At 48.4% G+C, this 15,596-nt stretch overlaps 1 protein-coding gene across 1 annotated transcript in view; it reads right to left on the bottom strand.

Moving 5' to 3' along the window:
* Window positions 1-2,499: 2,499 nt before the first annotated feature.
* The window catches only part of CHMP4B (charged multivesicular body protein 4B), a 47,771-nt gene continuing 34,674 nt past the window's right edge, over window positions 2,500-15,596 (bottom strand). The window contains exons 2-5 of the mRNA XM_034947600.3: window positions 8,228-8,405; window positions 5,804-5,918; window positions 4,663-4,789; window positions 2,500-3,367 (exon numbers count right to left, since the gene is read on the bottom strand). Coding sequence (XP_034803491.1) covers window positions 3,303-3,367; window positions 4,663-4,789; window positions 5,804-5,918; window positions 8,228-8,405 — 485 coding nt within the window. The 3' untranslated portion in view covers window positions 2,500-3,302. The remainder of the gene's footprint in view (window positions 3,368-4,662; window positions 4,790-5,803; window positions 5,919-8,227; window positions 8,406-15,596) is intronic.

The raw sequence follows: 15,596 nt of genomic DNA, 5'->3' as shown, positions 1-15,596 counted from the left end.
TAATATATTCAGGGAAGGGAGCCTCCACCCCTAGCCCTACAGGAGAGCCCTATTTGTCCCTTTTGTCCCATACAAACATTCCAGACTCCCTTGCAGCAAGAAGTGGCAATGTGACAGTTATGGTCCATGAGGCATAAGGGACAAGTTGTAAGATGACTCTGGGGAAACCTGGCCTGTTAACATGGGCTCAGGTGAAGGAAAAGCTGGCAGGTGCTGGGCCTGCTGCTTCTTGACACTGGGCATGTGAGGAAGGGCCATCTCACAACCAAGAGACAGCAAGACTTCCAGCCAGGTGCGGTGGCTCACTCCTGTAAACCCAGCACCTTGGGAGGCTGAGGTGGGAGCATCGCTTGAGCCCAGGAGTCCAAGATCAGCCTAGGCAACATCGTGAGACTCCCTCTCTACAGAAAATTTAAAAATTAGCTGGGAGTAGTGGCGTGTGCCAGCTACTCAGGAGGCTGAGGTAGGAGGATTGCTTGAGCCCAGAAGTTTGAGGCTGCAGTAAGCCATGATTACAGCACTGTACCCAAGCCTGGGTGACAAAGTGAGACCCTGTCTCAAAAAAAAAGAAAAAGCCTCTATGTGTGCAGGGTGCCAGAGCAGAAGGATGCAAAGAACCTGGTTCTTGAGGACATGGTTCAGCCACTACCCCAAATCCAGAACCACCCCCTCGCCCCACCACCAAGATTTCTTGTCCTGAGATTTTTAGACTGTAACCCCCTTGAGGGCAGGGACTCTGATACCTGTACTCCTGGCGCCTTGAACAGTACTTAGCACACAGTAGGTGCTCAATAAATATCTGTTGACTAAGTTTTCATAAATAAGTAAATGTCTCCATTGCTTATACCAGTGGGTTGAGGCTTCTGTTGCTTGTAGCCAAGGAATCCTGACTCAGTAACTTCTCTCTCTGGCCCCAAGAACCTCCTGAGAACAGGAGAGGGGCTGGGTATTACTGAACACTGTACTCCACAGGCCCTGGCGCAAGACCCACACTCAGTAGAAATAAGCAGCTATTGCTCAGAGGAGTCACAGGCCCTGCCCTGGACCTGGCTTCTGGGTTCACCAGAGCTGGAGGATTGAGTCTGCAAGTTCCCCTCACACAGACCTAGGGCAAGACGCCCTGTAACAGCTGATGAGAAGAGCTTAAGAAAGTCCACTGGGGGCCGGGCGCGGTGGCTCACACCTGTAATCCCAGCACTTTGGGAGGCCGAGCTGGGCGGATCATGAGGTCAGGAGATCGAGACCATCCTGACTAACATAGTGAAACCCTATCTCTATTAAAAATAGAAAAAATTAGCCAGGCATGGTGGTGGGCGCCTGTTGTCCCAGCTACTCAGGAGGCTGAGGCAGAAGAATGGCGTGAACCCGGGAGGAGAGCTTTCAGTGAGCCAAGATCACGCCACTGCACTCCAGCCTGGGCGACAGAGCAAGACTCCATCTCCAAAAAAAAAAAAAGAAAGTCCACTAGGTCTCCCACACCAGCGATACCCAGAGGCCACACCAGCGATACCCAGAGGCCACACCAGCTGCAGGCTGAGGGGGTGGAAGCTGGCAGCAAGCACTGCCACTAGATTTGTCTTGAGGTGAAAGAACTTCTGAGACTAGCCAGATCCAACCTCCACACAAGTCAGGAATTTTTAAGCCACTGTCTTCAAGTCCCTCCCAGTTCTAAGTGTGGCAGCCCTGGGATGCCGCAATGAGGGGTGAGGGACAGGGCATGAGCCGCTCAACACAGACAGGACCTCAGGACTGATCTGTTCCCATCCCCTTGCTTTCCAGGTGAGAACAGGAGCCCCAGGGAGGGTAGGCAACTTGCCCCAGGGCGCCCAGTGAGCAATGATGGTGTCTCATTTTGAACTCAGGTTGGTTTTACTTTAAAAGGTTTGGGAGTGAGCACAGGGGGACAGGGGTGTCCTCTCAATACTGCAAATTTGCATGCAAAATTAAGGATAAATATGTAGAGATCCACCTTTCTGAAGAGGGTCCACAGCATGCATCACACTCTCAAGGGGATACAAGACCAAAGAAAAGGGGACAGAGTGGAAGGGGCTGGGCCAGAGTCGTATGTTGAGTCTCAGCAGTCCTGAGGTGACCTCTGTGTCCTAGATTCTCAGTCAGTGCCCTACACTTCCTCCCCATGGGAAAGGCCATTTCTTCAATGTTCCTGATGAGCCTTGTCTGATGGGAGCACCATGGCTTCCAACAGTAAGGCTCCTGCTGGCACTGCCCATGGACACTGGCAGAGAAGAAATAGGGAAGACCCTGAAGTACCCAAGAACCAACTCACCCTGAACTGTACCCAGAGAGTCCCCAGGCAAGGTGAGGGCCAATCTAGGACTTGAACAGACTTCTGGTGAGACAAGCTCTGCTCTTTGGTTCAAACTGTTGACACATGTCATGGTTAAGTCTTCCATGTTTCCAGACTCCACTGTACACCTTGCTGGTCTGGAAAGGGTCAGCTCCCGAGGCAAATGATAGATTAAACACAACAGCAAAGTATGAAAATTAATCGAGATATTTAATAGACAGTGCAAACCATAATTTCATCTGAATATAAATGTATGCACGTTTCCAATGAGTTATCTATCAGTTATCACAAACAGCAACAAGGACCTTATAGCTATGTTAGAAAACTGTATAGTTGGAACTTAATTCTAACAATCTCACTTGCTCTCAAGAGAACACCATCCATTTCAAATCAATGTCACAAACTCCAGAAGACCAGGGGAGCAAGGGGGTGAGGAGTGGGCCAGAGTGGTAAACACAGGGCCAATACACAGGTGATGGACAGAAACACAGCTCTGGAGGAAATCAAAATCAGATGCATTATTACAGCTAAGGGCAAGGAAAAGCCTATGGCTTTTGAAAAATGACTTTTCTGCCAGTACCGTACAAGTACACAAAGAGATGTGCGGCAAGTCAACTGACTTACAAGGACAGAGGCTACATTTCAGGTCATTTCAACTGCAACCGGTCGACCCTTTCCATTGAGGATTCAGCAGTGGAGTCAGCGTAGTCCAGAAGCTCAATGTTGGATTTGCAAATACAGTTTATTTTACAGAAATTCAACATTATAAACAGCAGGCACTTCCCACCCCGCCCGCCCCCCTCCCCCCGCCCATCCCTCAGGTGCAGACCATGCTATGCAGAGAGTGAGCAGCAACGCGGCCCTATTGCTTTGGAGTGAGAGTCGAGAGCCATGGAACCTGCCTGCACCACATCCTGCCTGCCCCACACACGCACACGCCTGCTCGCTGCGCAGGCCACCACAGTCTGTCTGGGCCCAGCCAGCGCTGGACCCGTTACATGGATCCGGCCCAGTTCTCCAATTCCTTCATGTCGTCGTCCTCCTCTTCTTTCTTCTTGGCTGTGTGAAGACAGAAAAGGCTATTTAGGATGACTGGTGCGTTCAACATGTTCTGGCCGGAAATGAGGGCTGTCAAACAGCCCTGCCCTGTGGCCAGCCTCCTCTCCAGGCTGTAGGGAGACTGCTCCTTGGTGCCTAAAAGCTGCAACATACAACTCTGGAAAACCAAGCACAGTTTGGCAGCACCCACCCTCCGCCTCCAGCAGGCCCAGACAAAACAAGGATTCTACACAGAGGCCCTCAGGATTCCCACAAGGCTTCGGTCCCAGAGCCTGCAAGGTGGGAGGAGAGTGGGAAGAACCCCACAAGAGATCTAATCCTTGCCAACCCCCAACTCCACCTCAAGTGGCTTGACTCATGGCCACACAGCTCCAGGAGGCTTGCTGGACGGCCTCTGCCTACACAGGACTCCAGGCAGCTGACTCTACTTGAGGAGGCCGTTTCCTCTTTATACATGGGAGAGGGAGGTGACCACAGCTGGTCATGCACTGCCCCCAGGGTTCTCTCTCATGCCACATCAAATTGCCTCGCTTTTTCTAGAAGTTCTGTGTGGATTACTTCTACCTGGGGGTGAAATATTGTGCGAGGGGATGGGGGAAGGGAAGAAATGAAGGGAGGAAATGAAGGTTTTATAGAATCAGGTCTCTAAAGGAGTCAAAGCTGTTTCCTTCCCCCAGGGGCTGCCTCTAGGGGCCGGGGCTTTTGCAGGTGTGCACAGCACAGGATACTAGAGGGGGCAGGGAAAGAGCTGTCCTGGACTCACGCTCTCACACCTTCTCACAGTGCCTGGAACTTTCTCTTCTTTAGTGAAATAGGAAAATCATTCTAGAAAAGAGGCTCTCAACTGGGGGTGATCCTCCCAACCCCTACCAAGGGACATTTGGCCATGTCTGAAGACATTTTTGGTTGACATAACTCATGGCGGTTGCTACTGGCATCTAGCAGAGGCCAGGGATGGTGCTGAACATCCACAGTGCACCGGACAACCCCGCCCCCACCCTCCATCTCTCGGCCCAGAGAGGTATCTGGCCATGTCCATAGCGTCAAGATTAAGAAACACTGTTCCAGAGAGAAACCAGAAAAAGCCAGGTGACATGGCCTCTGTGGCCACTACAATGGATCCTGTCTGGTTCTCAATCTTGGGCAAGCTCAGGACACAGACCAAAGCCAACCGACCACAAACCAAAGCCAACCGACCACAAACCAAAGCCAACCGACCACAAACCAAAGCCAACCGACCACAAGATCACCCGCCACATGACCTCACGGTGTGCCATGACTCTAGAAGCACTCACCGGGTTTTGATGGTAGGGCTATAGAGGGAACATTTGGTAGAGGGACTGTTTCGGGTCCACTGATTTCCAGCAAATTCTTGTCTAGTTCCTCCTGTTCTAGTTCTTCTAATTCCGCCATGAGCTCATCCTAGTAAAAGGAAACACACAGTGAGTGCCCTCCCTGGGAATCCCAGCCCCCGCGGTCATGCCTCCTACTTAATTAATGCTCATGGAGACACACACCCCTCTGAGAAGGTCTGCGGGGAGGTGAACTCCAGGTTCCAGACCCTGTGATTCAAATATCCTAAAGCAGCTTCTACTGGGGAACGTATCACTGCTGCACATCACTGATGTAGACCTCTGGTGTCCTGCACTAGACTGTGAGCATCTGGGAGAGGGGATCATATCTTTGCCTTCCTATTTATTTGGCTCAGAGCTGGGCACACGAGTGAATGCTCAGAAATGTTTGCTGATTTGAAATGAACTCGATTCATCCATCGAACTCCAGTGTGAAAACATGAAAACCCTGGTGTTGAGAGCCAAAGGTAAGAGCTGCACGCTGTTTTCTCGGTTATACAGCAGGGGTCAGAAAGCACAAACAAAGGTCCAGCAGAAAGGACCTGACCTTCAGGAGACACAAATCTAGCACACAGTGAAATACCTTCAACAAGGGCTGGTACCGTATTTTAAAAACCTAAGAGACTCAAGGTCCCAAATTGCTACAGCAGAAGCTGGCAGATGGCCGAGATCTAGACAGATACCCTGGGTCAGGGGTAAGTGCCCCCTCTTTGCTCTACCTTTCCCTCATGCTGGAGCTGTCTCAGGGAAAATCCTGTGAACTTCTCCAGGGCATGGTCATCTCTGCTGCCCAGCTCTGTGCCAGGGCCCACCCTGGAAAGGTGCAGGCTAGCTACTTGTTCAAATCAGTTAGTGACCTGAAGCCTGCTGAAGGGTCCTGATGAATGTGCCTTTACTCTACCTAAGCTTCTACCCCAAATAGAGAAAGTGTCCCTCAAAATGCAGAATTCAGGGAGGGTTAACACCATGCCCTGTCTCTGTCCAAGTCCAAATGCTCCCTGCCTGAGAGCCTTCAAGAGCACATCAAGGGACAGCCTCAGGGTATCATTTGTGAAGCTTATGGGATCTGTACAAAACTACTCACCTCGTCAAACTCTTCTCCAAACCCTACAGGTTTCGAAATTGCTGTTGAAATCTCCTCTGCAAGTTCTTGCTGGTCAGCAATGTCCTGCATTAACTCATCAACTTTATCGATGTCCCTTCAAATGCAATGGACAGGTATCATATCACTCGATTAGGCTGCGTAAAGAGGGCCTGCAAGGCAAGGCAGGAGCAGAAACTGGGCCCCACACAATCAGCTTCCCAGCCACACCCCCTGCAATGACTCCCTGTGAGGGGTTACTTGGCATTATTGCCTCCTCCCCTTTAAAATAGAGAATCATAGACTCAAGGGGACGGGAATGTCTTTAAGACACTACCCAGTCCAACACCCTACAGGTGGCACTGTCAAGGTCCTACATACAAATTAGTAAAGGTATCAGATTAAGACCGCAGGGCTTTAACTCCTGGGCCAATAGCTCTTTTTCAAGTCCAAGGGTAACTCTGTACAGGGGGAAGTAAAAGCACAAATCACAGAAGACAGCCATGCCGTCTAATGGGCCTTCCATCTACTCAGTCCACCTATGGATCCTCTAGGACCCCAAAGGAAAGGCAAATTCCGCAAATATGCAGAATTTTCTTCTACACACTGACAATCATATAAAACTATATTTACTCAAGCCAATATACACACATATACGTCAACATTTGCACAGTATTTAATGAGCTGCACTCTGCTAGGTTTCCAGGAGAACACAGAAATGAGGCATATATGGTTCTCATTCAAGCAGCTCGGTCCAATGAACATCCACCCTCAGACAAAACCTCACTTATTTGAAGGCTACTTCTCCTGCAACCTCACATTTCTAGAGCAATATCAGCAAGCTTTTTCTGCAAAGGGCCAGACAGTAAACACTTTAGAATTTATGGCCAGACAGTCTCTGTTGCAAATACTTAACCCTGCTGCGTAGCACAAAAGCTGCCACAGACAATATGTAAATTAAGGGGCATGACTGTATTTCAATAAAACTTTTAAGGCTAGGCACAGTGACTCACACCTGTAATCCCAAAACTTTGAGAGGCCCAGGAGGGAGGATCACTTGAGGCCAGGAGTTTGAGACCAGTCTGGGCAACACAGTGAGACCCCATCCCTGCAGAAAATTTTAAAAATTAGCCAGGCATAATGTCACACACCTGTAGTCTGAGCTACTCAGGAGGCTGAAGTGAGAGGATGGCTTGAGCCCAGGATTTTGAGGGTGCAGTGAGCTAGGATTGGGCCACAGCATTCCAGCCCAGGTGACAGACACAGCAAGACCTTGTCTCAAATAATAATAAAACTTTATTTACAAAAACAGATGGCAAGCCCATAGGGTGCATTTTCCCACCCATTGGACAGCACAGCTGAGTACCCAAAAGGAAGCAAAAAAGGCACCTAGCACCCCCAAATATATGCTGCCAAATCTAAGCACTACAACAAATGCAGATTTTTTAATTTTTTTTTTTTTTTTTTTTTTTTTTGAGATAGAGTCTCACTCTGTCGCCCAGGCTGGAGTGCAGTGGTGCAATTTTGGCTCACTGCAACTTCCACTTCCTGGGTTCAAACGATTCTCCTGCCTCAGCCGCCAGCAGCTGGGATTACAGGCGCATGCCACGACACCCAGCTAATTTTTTATTTTTAGTAGAGATGGGGTTTCAACTATGTTGGCCAGGCTGGTCTCAAACTCCTGACCTCAGGTGATCTGCCTGCCTCAGCCTCCCAAAGTGCTGGAATTATAGGCGTGAGCCACCTCGCCCAGCCCAAATGCAGATTGTATTCAAGAGAGAGGCCTTCATTTGGAGCCTCCTTACCTTGGCCTTTAGTTACAACTGTAACAAGCTTGGTTATCTAGTTTCTTAGGCCACTGCCGTGAGAGGTAGCCATATAGGGAAAGAAGGACTGCTGAGGGCAAGATCACTGTCAATGACAGCTACAGCCGGAGAGCAAGGGAAGAGGCAGAAAACGCCATCAAAAGCAGACATAGGAACAGAGAGATCCAAAGTTCTTGGACGAACCACACATTTCAGGGCCCCTGACAGCATCAGGGAAAAATCATGGGCACCGATTCTAATCCCAGTTCTAACCAAGCTCCCATGTCACACAGGGCAAATCCGCTTCCCTCTCTGGGACACAGCTTCCCCACCTTCACATTCACAGGTCTGGACAAGAGGACCTTCTAAAGGCCTTTCCAGCTTGAAACTATGCTCATCACAATAACTCTGAATTACTCAGAAAGTACTTTTACATCCCATGAGATCTCCTTTCAAAGGCACATCATCCATTTTCGGAGTTCCAAAAAAGAATGAGAATTAAAACAAACTCAGGTGCTCGAATAGGTAAGTCAAGGGATCCGTCTGCCCAAGGCCATGGCCTGGGTACGAGGCATTCCGGGACTAGCACTGCCCTGTGGTGCAGGGGCGGGTAGACACGTACATGTTGTCATGGGCCGCCTTCATGGCCTTGGCGGCATAGCCCATGTTCTTGAGCACCTCGGTGTTGGTGTTGGCATTCTCCAGGGCCTCCCGCTGGAACTCGATGGTTGATAATGTGCCGTCGATCTGCGCCAGCTGCTTCTCATACCTCTTCTTACGCTTCAGTGCCTGGAGGGCCGCTGCATGAGGGAGAAAACAGGGTTTCAGAGAGTCCCGGCACAGGGTGAGGTTCTAGTGTCACTGAGTCTTTTCCCCAACTCTACTGAAAGCACCTCTGTTGTTGCTTCCACTATAGCAGAGGATTCATAAATTCTACACAAAGAGCACATTCAATTTTCTACAAAAACATAAAATTCACGTACCTCAAAACACAGCCAGTAAACAAGCACACAAGCCAAAGTTCAACCCTCGGGTAACTACGCACACACACAAATCAAAGCATGGACAGCCACCCGAGGAAGAAGATGCTCTGGGGTCAAACTCCCTTAGGGTCAAAGCCCAGCTCACAGACTCAGGTGAGCTACTTGGCTTCCCAGATGGGGTCAGTGTGAGCAGCAAATGACATACTGTATGTAAACACCTGGCACATTCATCAGTGTGTATGCCCCTCAAAAAAAGCAGCTCCCATTATTATAAAGCAACTTTAAAGTACTATTTTATGCCACCTAAACTAAAGAAATCATAAATATAATGACTATATCAAATACTAGATCAGTTTGGGTTAAAAATGCTATTTCACTCATAGCCAACAACTGTGTAAATTGTTACAATGCTCCCGAAAAGTAACATGGCAACACACAGCAACAACCATCATGATGTTCTTATCCTCTGACCCAGTAATTTCCTTCTGGAAATGTATTCAAAAGCAAGAAGCCCCATGCCTGAAGATGGCTACTACAGCATCCTCCATCATCGAAAACAAGACTAAACTAAAAAGCCAGACAGAACTCCTTGCCACGGCCAAACCTAGAGTCTGGCCATTTGGTTGGGTCAGTGGCATCATCTACCTTGGCCTCCTAGCACGCTGAGGCTGTGGAGATCACCTCATGTTAAGGTCCAGTCAAGGCAAGCAATTTGACCAAGGTGAATCTGTGGCAGAACTGGGACCAAAACCACATCTCCCAACTTGAAACCCAGATTTCCTTCCCCTCACGGTCTCAGTTCCACTCTTCACACCGAAAAATATCTTTAGCACACATCTTAGATGATGTTGGGGCACAGGACACACCACCCCAAAATATGACTGTAGGAGACCAGAATATACCACCCCCAAAATATACTTCTTTGGCATATTTTGAGCTGGTTATTCTAAGAAACTAGAGTAGCTCAAAAAGCTGTCCCTTTGTTTAAAAAAAAAACAGTACATCTAAGAAGAAAATCTACATTACTAAAAGTATGGGTGCCAGGAAGAGGGCTGCTCCAGACAACTTTTATTACCTAAGAGACCTTTTATCTGCATAACAACACATCCTTTATTCACCATAAGTAATTCTTCCCCTCACCCTCCCATAAGTTGTGTCCCCCACAACAACCCCCAAGCCCCTATTCTTTTCTGTAGCTCAGGATGCTAAATAAGCTTCAAGCATCTGACTCTTCTTCAAGTCTCATATTTTGTGGGATTTCCACATGTACATATGTAACTAAATATGGTTTTTCTCTTGTTAATCTGTCTTATATCAATTCAGTTTGTAGCCCAGCCAAAGAAACTAGAAGGGAAGCTATTTTTTGCTCCCCTGCAATGGGCATCAAAAGCTAGGAAGGAGGCTTAGCACAGACTCTGTCAGAAGAAATGGCTGAGCTGGACTGGGCTGGGTCAGGAGCACTAGCCTCACACACACATGCACTCAGCACGCAAACTCCCCCATGTCCTGGAGTTCTGGACCACAGCCATCTCCTGCAGACTGGAGGTCAAAACCCCCTCCCCCATGAGGCTGTGGTTTCTCCATATGTCACATGAATAGGTCCCATGCTCCTTCTACTCACACCCCTGTTGGCCTGGGATTCCGTCCTAAGGACCATTTGCCAAGGGAAAACGGCTTGGCCTGCGTATAGCACACAGTTCCTCCAAAAGCAGCAGAAAACTTCTCCCAGCCAGTCTTTCCAACAAATGCTGACCAAAATACATACATGCACACATAAAGAGAACTTGTAAAACATCTGAACAACAATGAGATGTGCCTCATTAAAATCTGAAAAGCCACTGAATCCGTAATCTCCCTTGATTCTGATGTAGGCTGGAATGGCCCAAGACTTCAAGAAACCCATCCTGCAGTCACACCAGGGGATCCTCAAGACCTTCACTCTCACCTGCTGTTAGCACTAAGTCATGCTCACTTCATAAGGGCCTCAAAATAGCAACCCTTTAAGGTTAGATGATAAGGTTAGTTGATGAGGAAACTGAGGTTCAGAGATGTCCTGTGACTCAGCCCAGGTAACTGGCAGAGAGGGGACTTAAACCAGGTATGGAACCCCAAAGTCCCTGCCCTGCCATTATGTTATGCCCCCCACTTAATGAAAAAGGTAGGATACTGCCCTGGAGGGATCGTCCAGTCATGCAGGAAGTGACATGGGGACTGTGGGAACACAGAAGAGGGAATGCAAATCCAACCATTCCTTTGCTGAAAAATCCTCAGTAGCTCCCTTTGCCATATGGTTTAATATGGCCTGCCCGGTCCTGCAGAGGCAAGACGTTAGAATTCTCTCCATAAGCCCAAGTCCTGGGAGCCCTAGCACAAGGTCTACAGAACCGCCTTTGCCATCAGTAATGTCAGAGGGAAGAGGTCCTGGGAGAGTCCTGTAAGTGCCCCAGGGCGTGGGGCTGCAGGCCTGCTTCCTGTGACTTCCTTGGTGCTGTGTTCCTTTTCCACAAAAGCCATACCCGAGACATACTCTAATCACCAAGTGATTGTGAATCCTTCCAAGATCAAGTGCCAATGTCCCACAGGTGCCCCTTTCCCAACTCCCCTCCAGCCAGCTCCATTACCCACAGCCCAGCCCATCATTAAGATTCACCAAGGCCTTCCATACCAGGCACGCTGGCTCACCCCTGTAATCCCACCACTTTGGGAGGCCGACGTGGGTGGATCACCTGAGGTCAGGTGTTCAAGACCAGCCTGGCCACCATGGTGAAACCCCATCTCTACTAAAAATACAAAAATTAGCCGGACATGGTGGCATGCACCTGTAGTCCCAGCTACTCAGGAGGCAGAGGCAGGAGAATTGCTTGAACCCAGGAGGCGGAGGCTGCAGTGAGCTGAGACTGTGCCACTGAACTCCAGCATGGGCAACAGAGCAAGACTCCATCTCGGGTGCGAGAAAAAAAAAAGATTCACCAAGGCCTTCCAAGAGCCTGCTGCGTGATGGTGAACAAGCAACGGCAGTCCCTTCCGCCTCCTATTTCATTTAATCATCCAGAGATCCCAAATGAACAAGGAGACTGGGGATCAGAAAGGTGATGCAGCTCACCCAAGTCATCCTTCTGCCAAGTGAGGAGGGGAGTAGTCTGTGTAACTCCCAGCTCTATGCTCTTCCTCACAGGCTCAGAACGACAGCAAGTGACTCTGAGACTGTTCATAAGAGCAAACACTCGGCCGGGCGCAGTGGCTCACGCCTGTAGTCCGAGCACTTTGGGGGGCCAAGGCAGGTGGATCACAAGGTCAGGAGATCGAGACCATCCTGGCTAACACGGTGAAACCCCATCTCTACTAAAAATACAAAAAAAATTAGCCGGGTGTGGTGGCAGGCGCCTGTGGTCTGAGCCACTTGGGAGGCTGAGGCAGGAGAATGGCGTGAGCCCGGGAGGCGGAGCTTGTAGAGAACCGAGATCACGACACTGTACTCCAGCCTGGGCGACAGAGCAAGACTCCATCTCAAAAAAAAAAAAGAGCAAACACTCTTTGACAGAGCTGCCTTGCTTTTCAGCATCCCGAGTGTAGCAGGAGCTTGGTAAAATGCTTATGAAACTGATTTTATACAGTCAGCTACATTCTTATATTTAAAACCAAAGTTATTTCCCTATTAACATCATAGATTTAGAACTGCTTTTTCTCCAATATATTTTCCATTGGCAGTGACTCCTTGTATGCCAATCCTAACGTCCTCTGACCTCCACCTCCCACTTCTAAAATCCCCCAAATAAATGATCTGGAAGCAAATACTCAAATATACCAGGGAGGAAACCAAGAGCCCATCCCCACCCCGAATGAAATAATGCTGATATTATTCATCTTTGCAGATCAGCAATCCAGCACAATGACTGATACACAGTAAGTGCTTAGTATCTACTAAATTGAACCTGCAATTTCATTTGTCTTACAAGGTTTTCATGTATTCTATCCAGGGTTCTTCATGGGGGATCCACCCATATTTTATCTCCTGTGCACCTCTGACCCACAGAATTGACGTCTTACTGAAACACAGGCTACAACAATCATTTGGCAGCATCTTTCCACTGCATTCCTCCTGGCCCATAAAACAGGGACTTCCCGCAAGCACCTGGCTGTAAGGTGTGCTCTCTCATACTGGGGACAGGACCTGAGCAAACAGTATGAGGGACAGTCCTGGGGTATCCCCCCAGGACTCCCCTTCCTGCCTGCAGGGTTCACACAGCCTCTTCCCCTCTTCGCAGTGAACTCTCCAGGATGTTGATTTTTCTTATCTAGATCCATCTGCTGTCTGTGTTTCTCAACTAGTTTAGAACTCCAAAGAGAAAGGCTACATGATTAATTTTCCCCCACAGAAACACCTAAACATGCTTCATGAGTAAAGTTACCTTGAAAATAGACATGGGGTCAGCATCTGGGCTGCAGAAACAGATGTAGACAAATATTCACAGCACTTGAACCACCTCCTATTATCTTACAAATGCATGGCTCCGGTGGTGAGGTGTAACAGGGCAAACTAAAGGCTCAGAGGTATTAGAGTGCTTCCACAAGTAAAACGCCATTCTTCTTGAATACTATTACACTTAGTAAAACTTCCTCCATGCCAACCTTATTTCTGACCACAGAAATTTGCTTCTATCTGTAACCAACCCAATGTTTTCATAAATATTAAATATATACTGGTTCTTAATGTTTTGCCTTAACTTTTCCAGATTCCTGATGGTTAGATTAAAAAACAAGTACCGAGTTAAAGAGAAGCTGTTCAGCTAAATCAAATATTCAAAAAAGAGGTGTCTAAAGAAACCCATCTTCTGCCAGAGAACCCCCAGCGCCATTTATAAACACAATGGCTTTAACAATTGAAATCTAAGCCAGGCCAATAGAAGTTTAAGAGGTTGCATTTAGATGGGAAAAAAACAGTCCTTGGAATCTCCATATTTAATTATGCCTTTGCCAGTTCCAAGAGAGTAATTACAGCAGCAATTACAGAATCTAATAACCAGCTTTATTGGCTGTGAAAGCTGAAGCAAAAACAACTCCAACCATGTTGAAATAAACATTGGTCTCCAGACAGTTGCTTCATTAGCCCCTCCAAACAGCTATTTAGAGGAAGGATACAGAACAGATACCCTAAGAAGCAGAGACCAGTCAAAAAGACGTTCACCCAGGATGGAAACCCTTTCCGTGAGGCAACAGTTAGTGATTACAGAAACCATTTTTAGAGAACACATCAGTTCGATACAACTAGACAGGACGTTCCTTTCTCCTAGTCAAACACAACTTCTCTGAAAAGCTGCTGAGGACGGCAAGTCTGCCTGTCCCAGATCTGGGGGCGTTCAGTATAGGGGCAAATAGCCCAGGGCACCTCAATAGATGCCAAGAAGTCATAACTATACACTCATTACTAGTATAGAGAAATTCAGGCATGGAGGGAAGGAGGGCCCAATAATATGCTCTCACTAAACGAATGGCAGTGTCTACAGTCCTTCTGAAGACCCCAGAGTCTACATTTGAAGTCATCTAACAGAAGGTACAGGGCTGGGAGGGAAGAGGGCTGCTGCTTTCCCACTCTCAGCGTGAACAACAGAGCAAATGAACACACTCCTGAGGTCCTGAGGACACTTACACACAAATGCAACACCAGGACTCCAGCCTAAGTGAGCATTCTGAAGAACCCTCAGCAGCCTGGTCCCAGTAGGGCTACTGGCAGGCAGGGAGCCGAGCAAGGCTGAGGGGGCCCCACTTTGCCTGCCTCCAGCAATCACTCAGATAGCTCCTCCTGGCTCATTCTGCCAGTGAATAAACTCAGATATTCAGGGTGCCCTTAGCCAGGAGAACTATGCCTGGCCCTGAAGCCACTGGTTGCTCTGCTGGACGGAGGAAGTGATGGGGGTGTCATCTGTGATCTGTCATCTGCCCTGTGTGTATGGGCAAGAAAAGACCCAAAGTCAAGTCTACGGCCATACCACCCTGAACATGCCCAATCTTGTCTGATCTCGGGTGACCCAAAGTCAAAACAACACAGTTAACCACCAGTGTCAAAGAAACCCATTCTCCTGTAAAGATGGTTATCAGTGACCATCCTTGTACCACATGGCATTAGAGATCCCACCAAACTTTGACTAAGTAAGAGTTACGATCATGGCATCAAGAATAGAGGGGGCTTGAGGAGCTCTTGGAGATAACGAAGACCAACCCCTCATTAGATAACTGAGAAAAATGATGTCCAGAACAGGCGGCACAGCTTGCCAGGACCCCGCAGTGCACAGTGAGACAGAGAAAGAACCAGGACTAGAACCCAGGTTTCCAGCCCAGGACTCTTTCCACCACCTCAAGTCTGTTGTCTCCAAATTTAGTTGCTACAAATAAATCAGCAGTTCCCCGTGCCATAAGGAAAACAGTCTGCCTAATGTTCTTCCATCCAGTTTCCAAACTCTGCCCTTGATAAACTCCATTTTAAAGCTCATGCTGACACATGAAAGAACCAAAAAGCTACCTGGTTTGCTCTCCTAAGTCCCCAGATAGAAGGGGGGAAAAAAAGAATGGGAAAGAGGTGCTAATCGGGCTGGTTCAAGAATACCTTCCCCTAATGAGTGCTGTTGATACACCTGCAGTTTCAGAAGGCAGGGCAAGGCTAGGCTCTCATTTCTCTACCCTGTGTGAGGGTGCCTGGGACAGCATGGGCAAACAGAAAGTTATCAGAAACCAAAATGCACCAAATGCACATTGGAAGCCCAGACAGAGGCTGTTCTGTGTCCATCGTTGCTCTGACACTGTCGCAGGCTCACCTGCAGGACAAGGGCCTCATCCTGCAAAAGCCTTGGAACGCTGTCCCTGACATTGCTGTATTTATTCCCACACAGCTGGAGAGTTCAGGCTAGAGGTGCAGACAGCTTTTTCCAGAGCAGCCTCCTTCTCTGTGATGTATCTCCCTGTTCCTCTAATTTGCTCTCCGTGGCCTGGAGCTAATGCACTCCATTTAGAGAT

Source organism: Pan paniscus, chromosome 21, assembly GCF_029289425.2.
Source record: "Pan paniscus chromosome 21, NHGRI_mPanPan1-v2.0_pri, whole genome shotgun sequence".
Lineage (NCBI taxonomy): Eukaryota > Metazoa > Chordata > Mammalia > Primates > Hominidae > Pan > Pan paniscus.
This window is presented reverse-complemented; position numbering and strand designations above follow the sequence as displayed.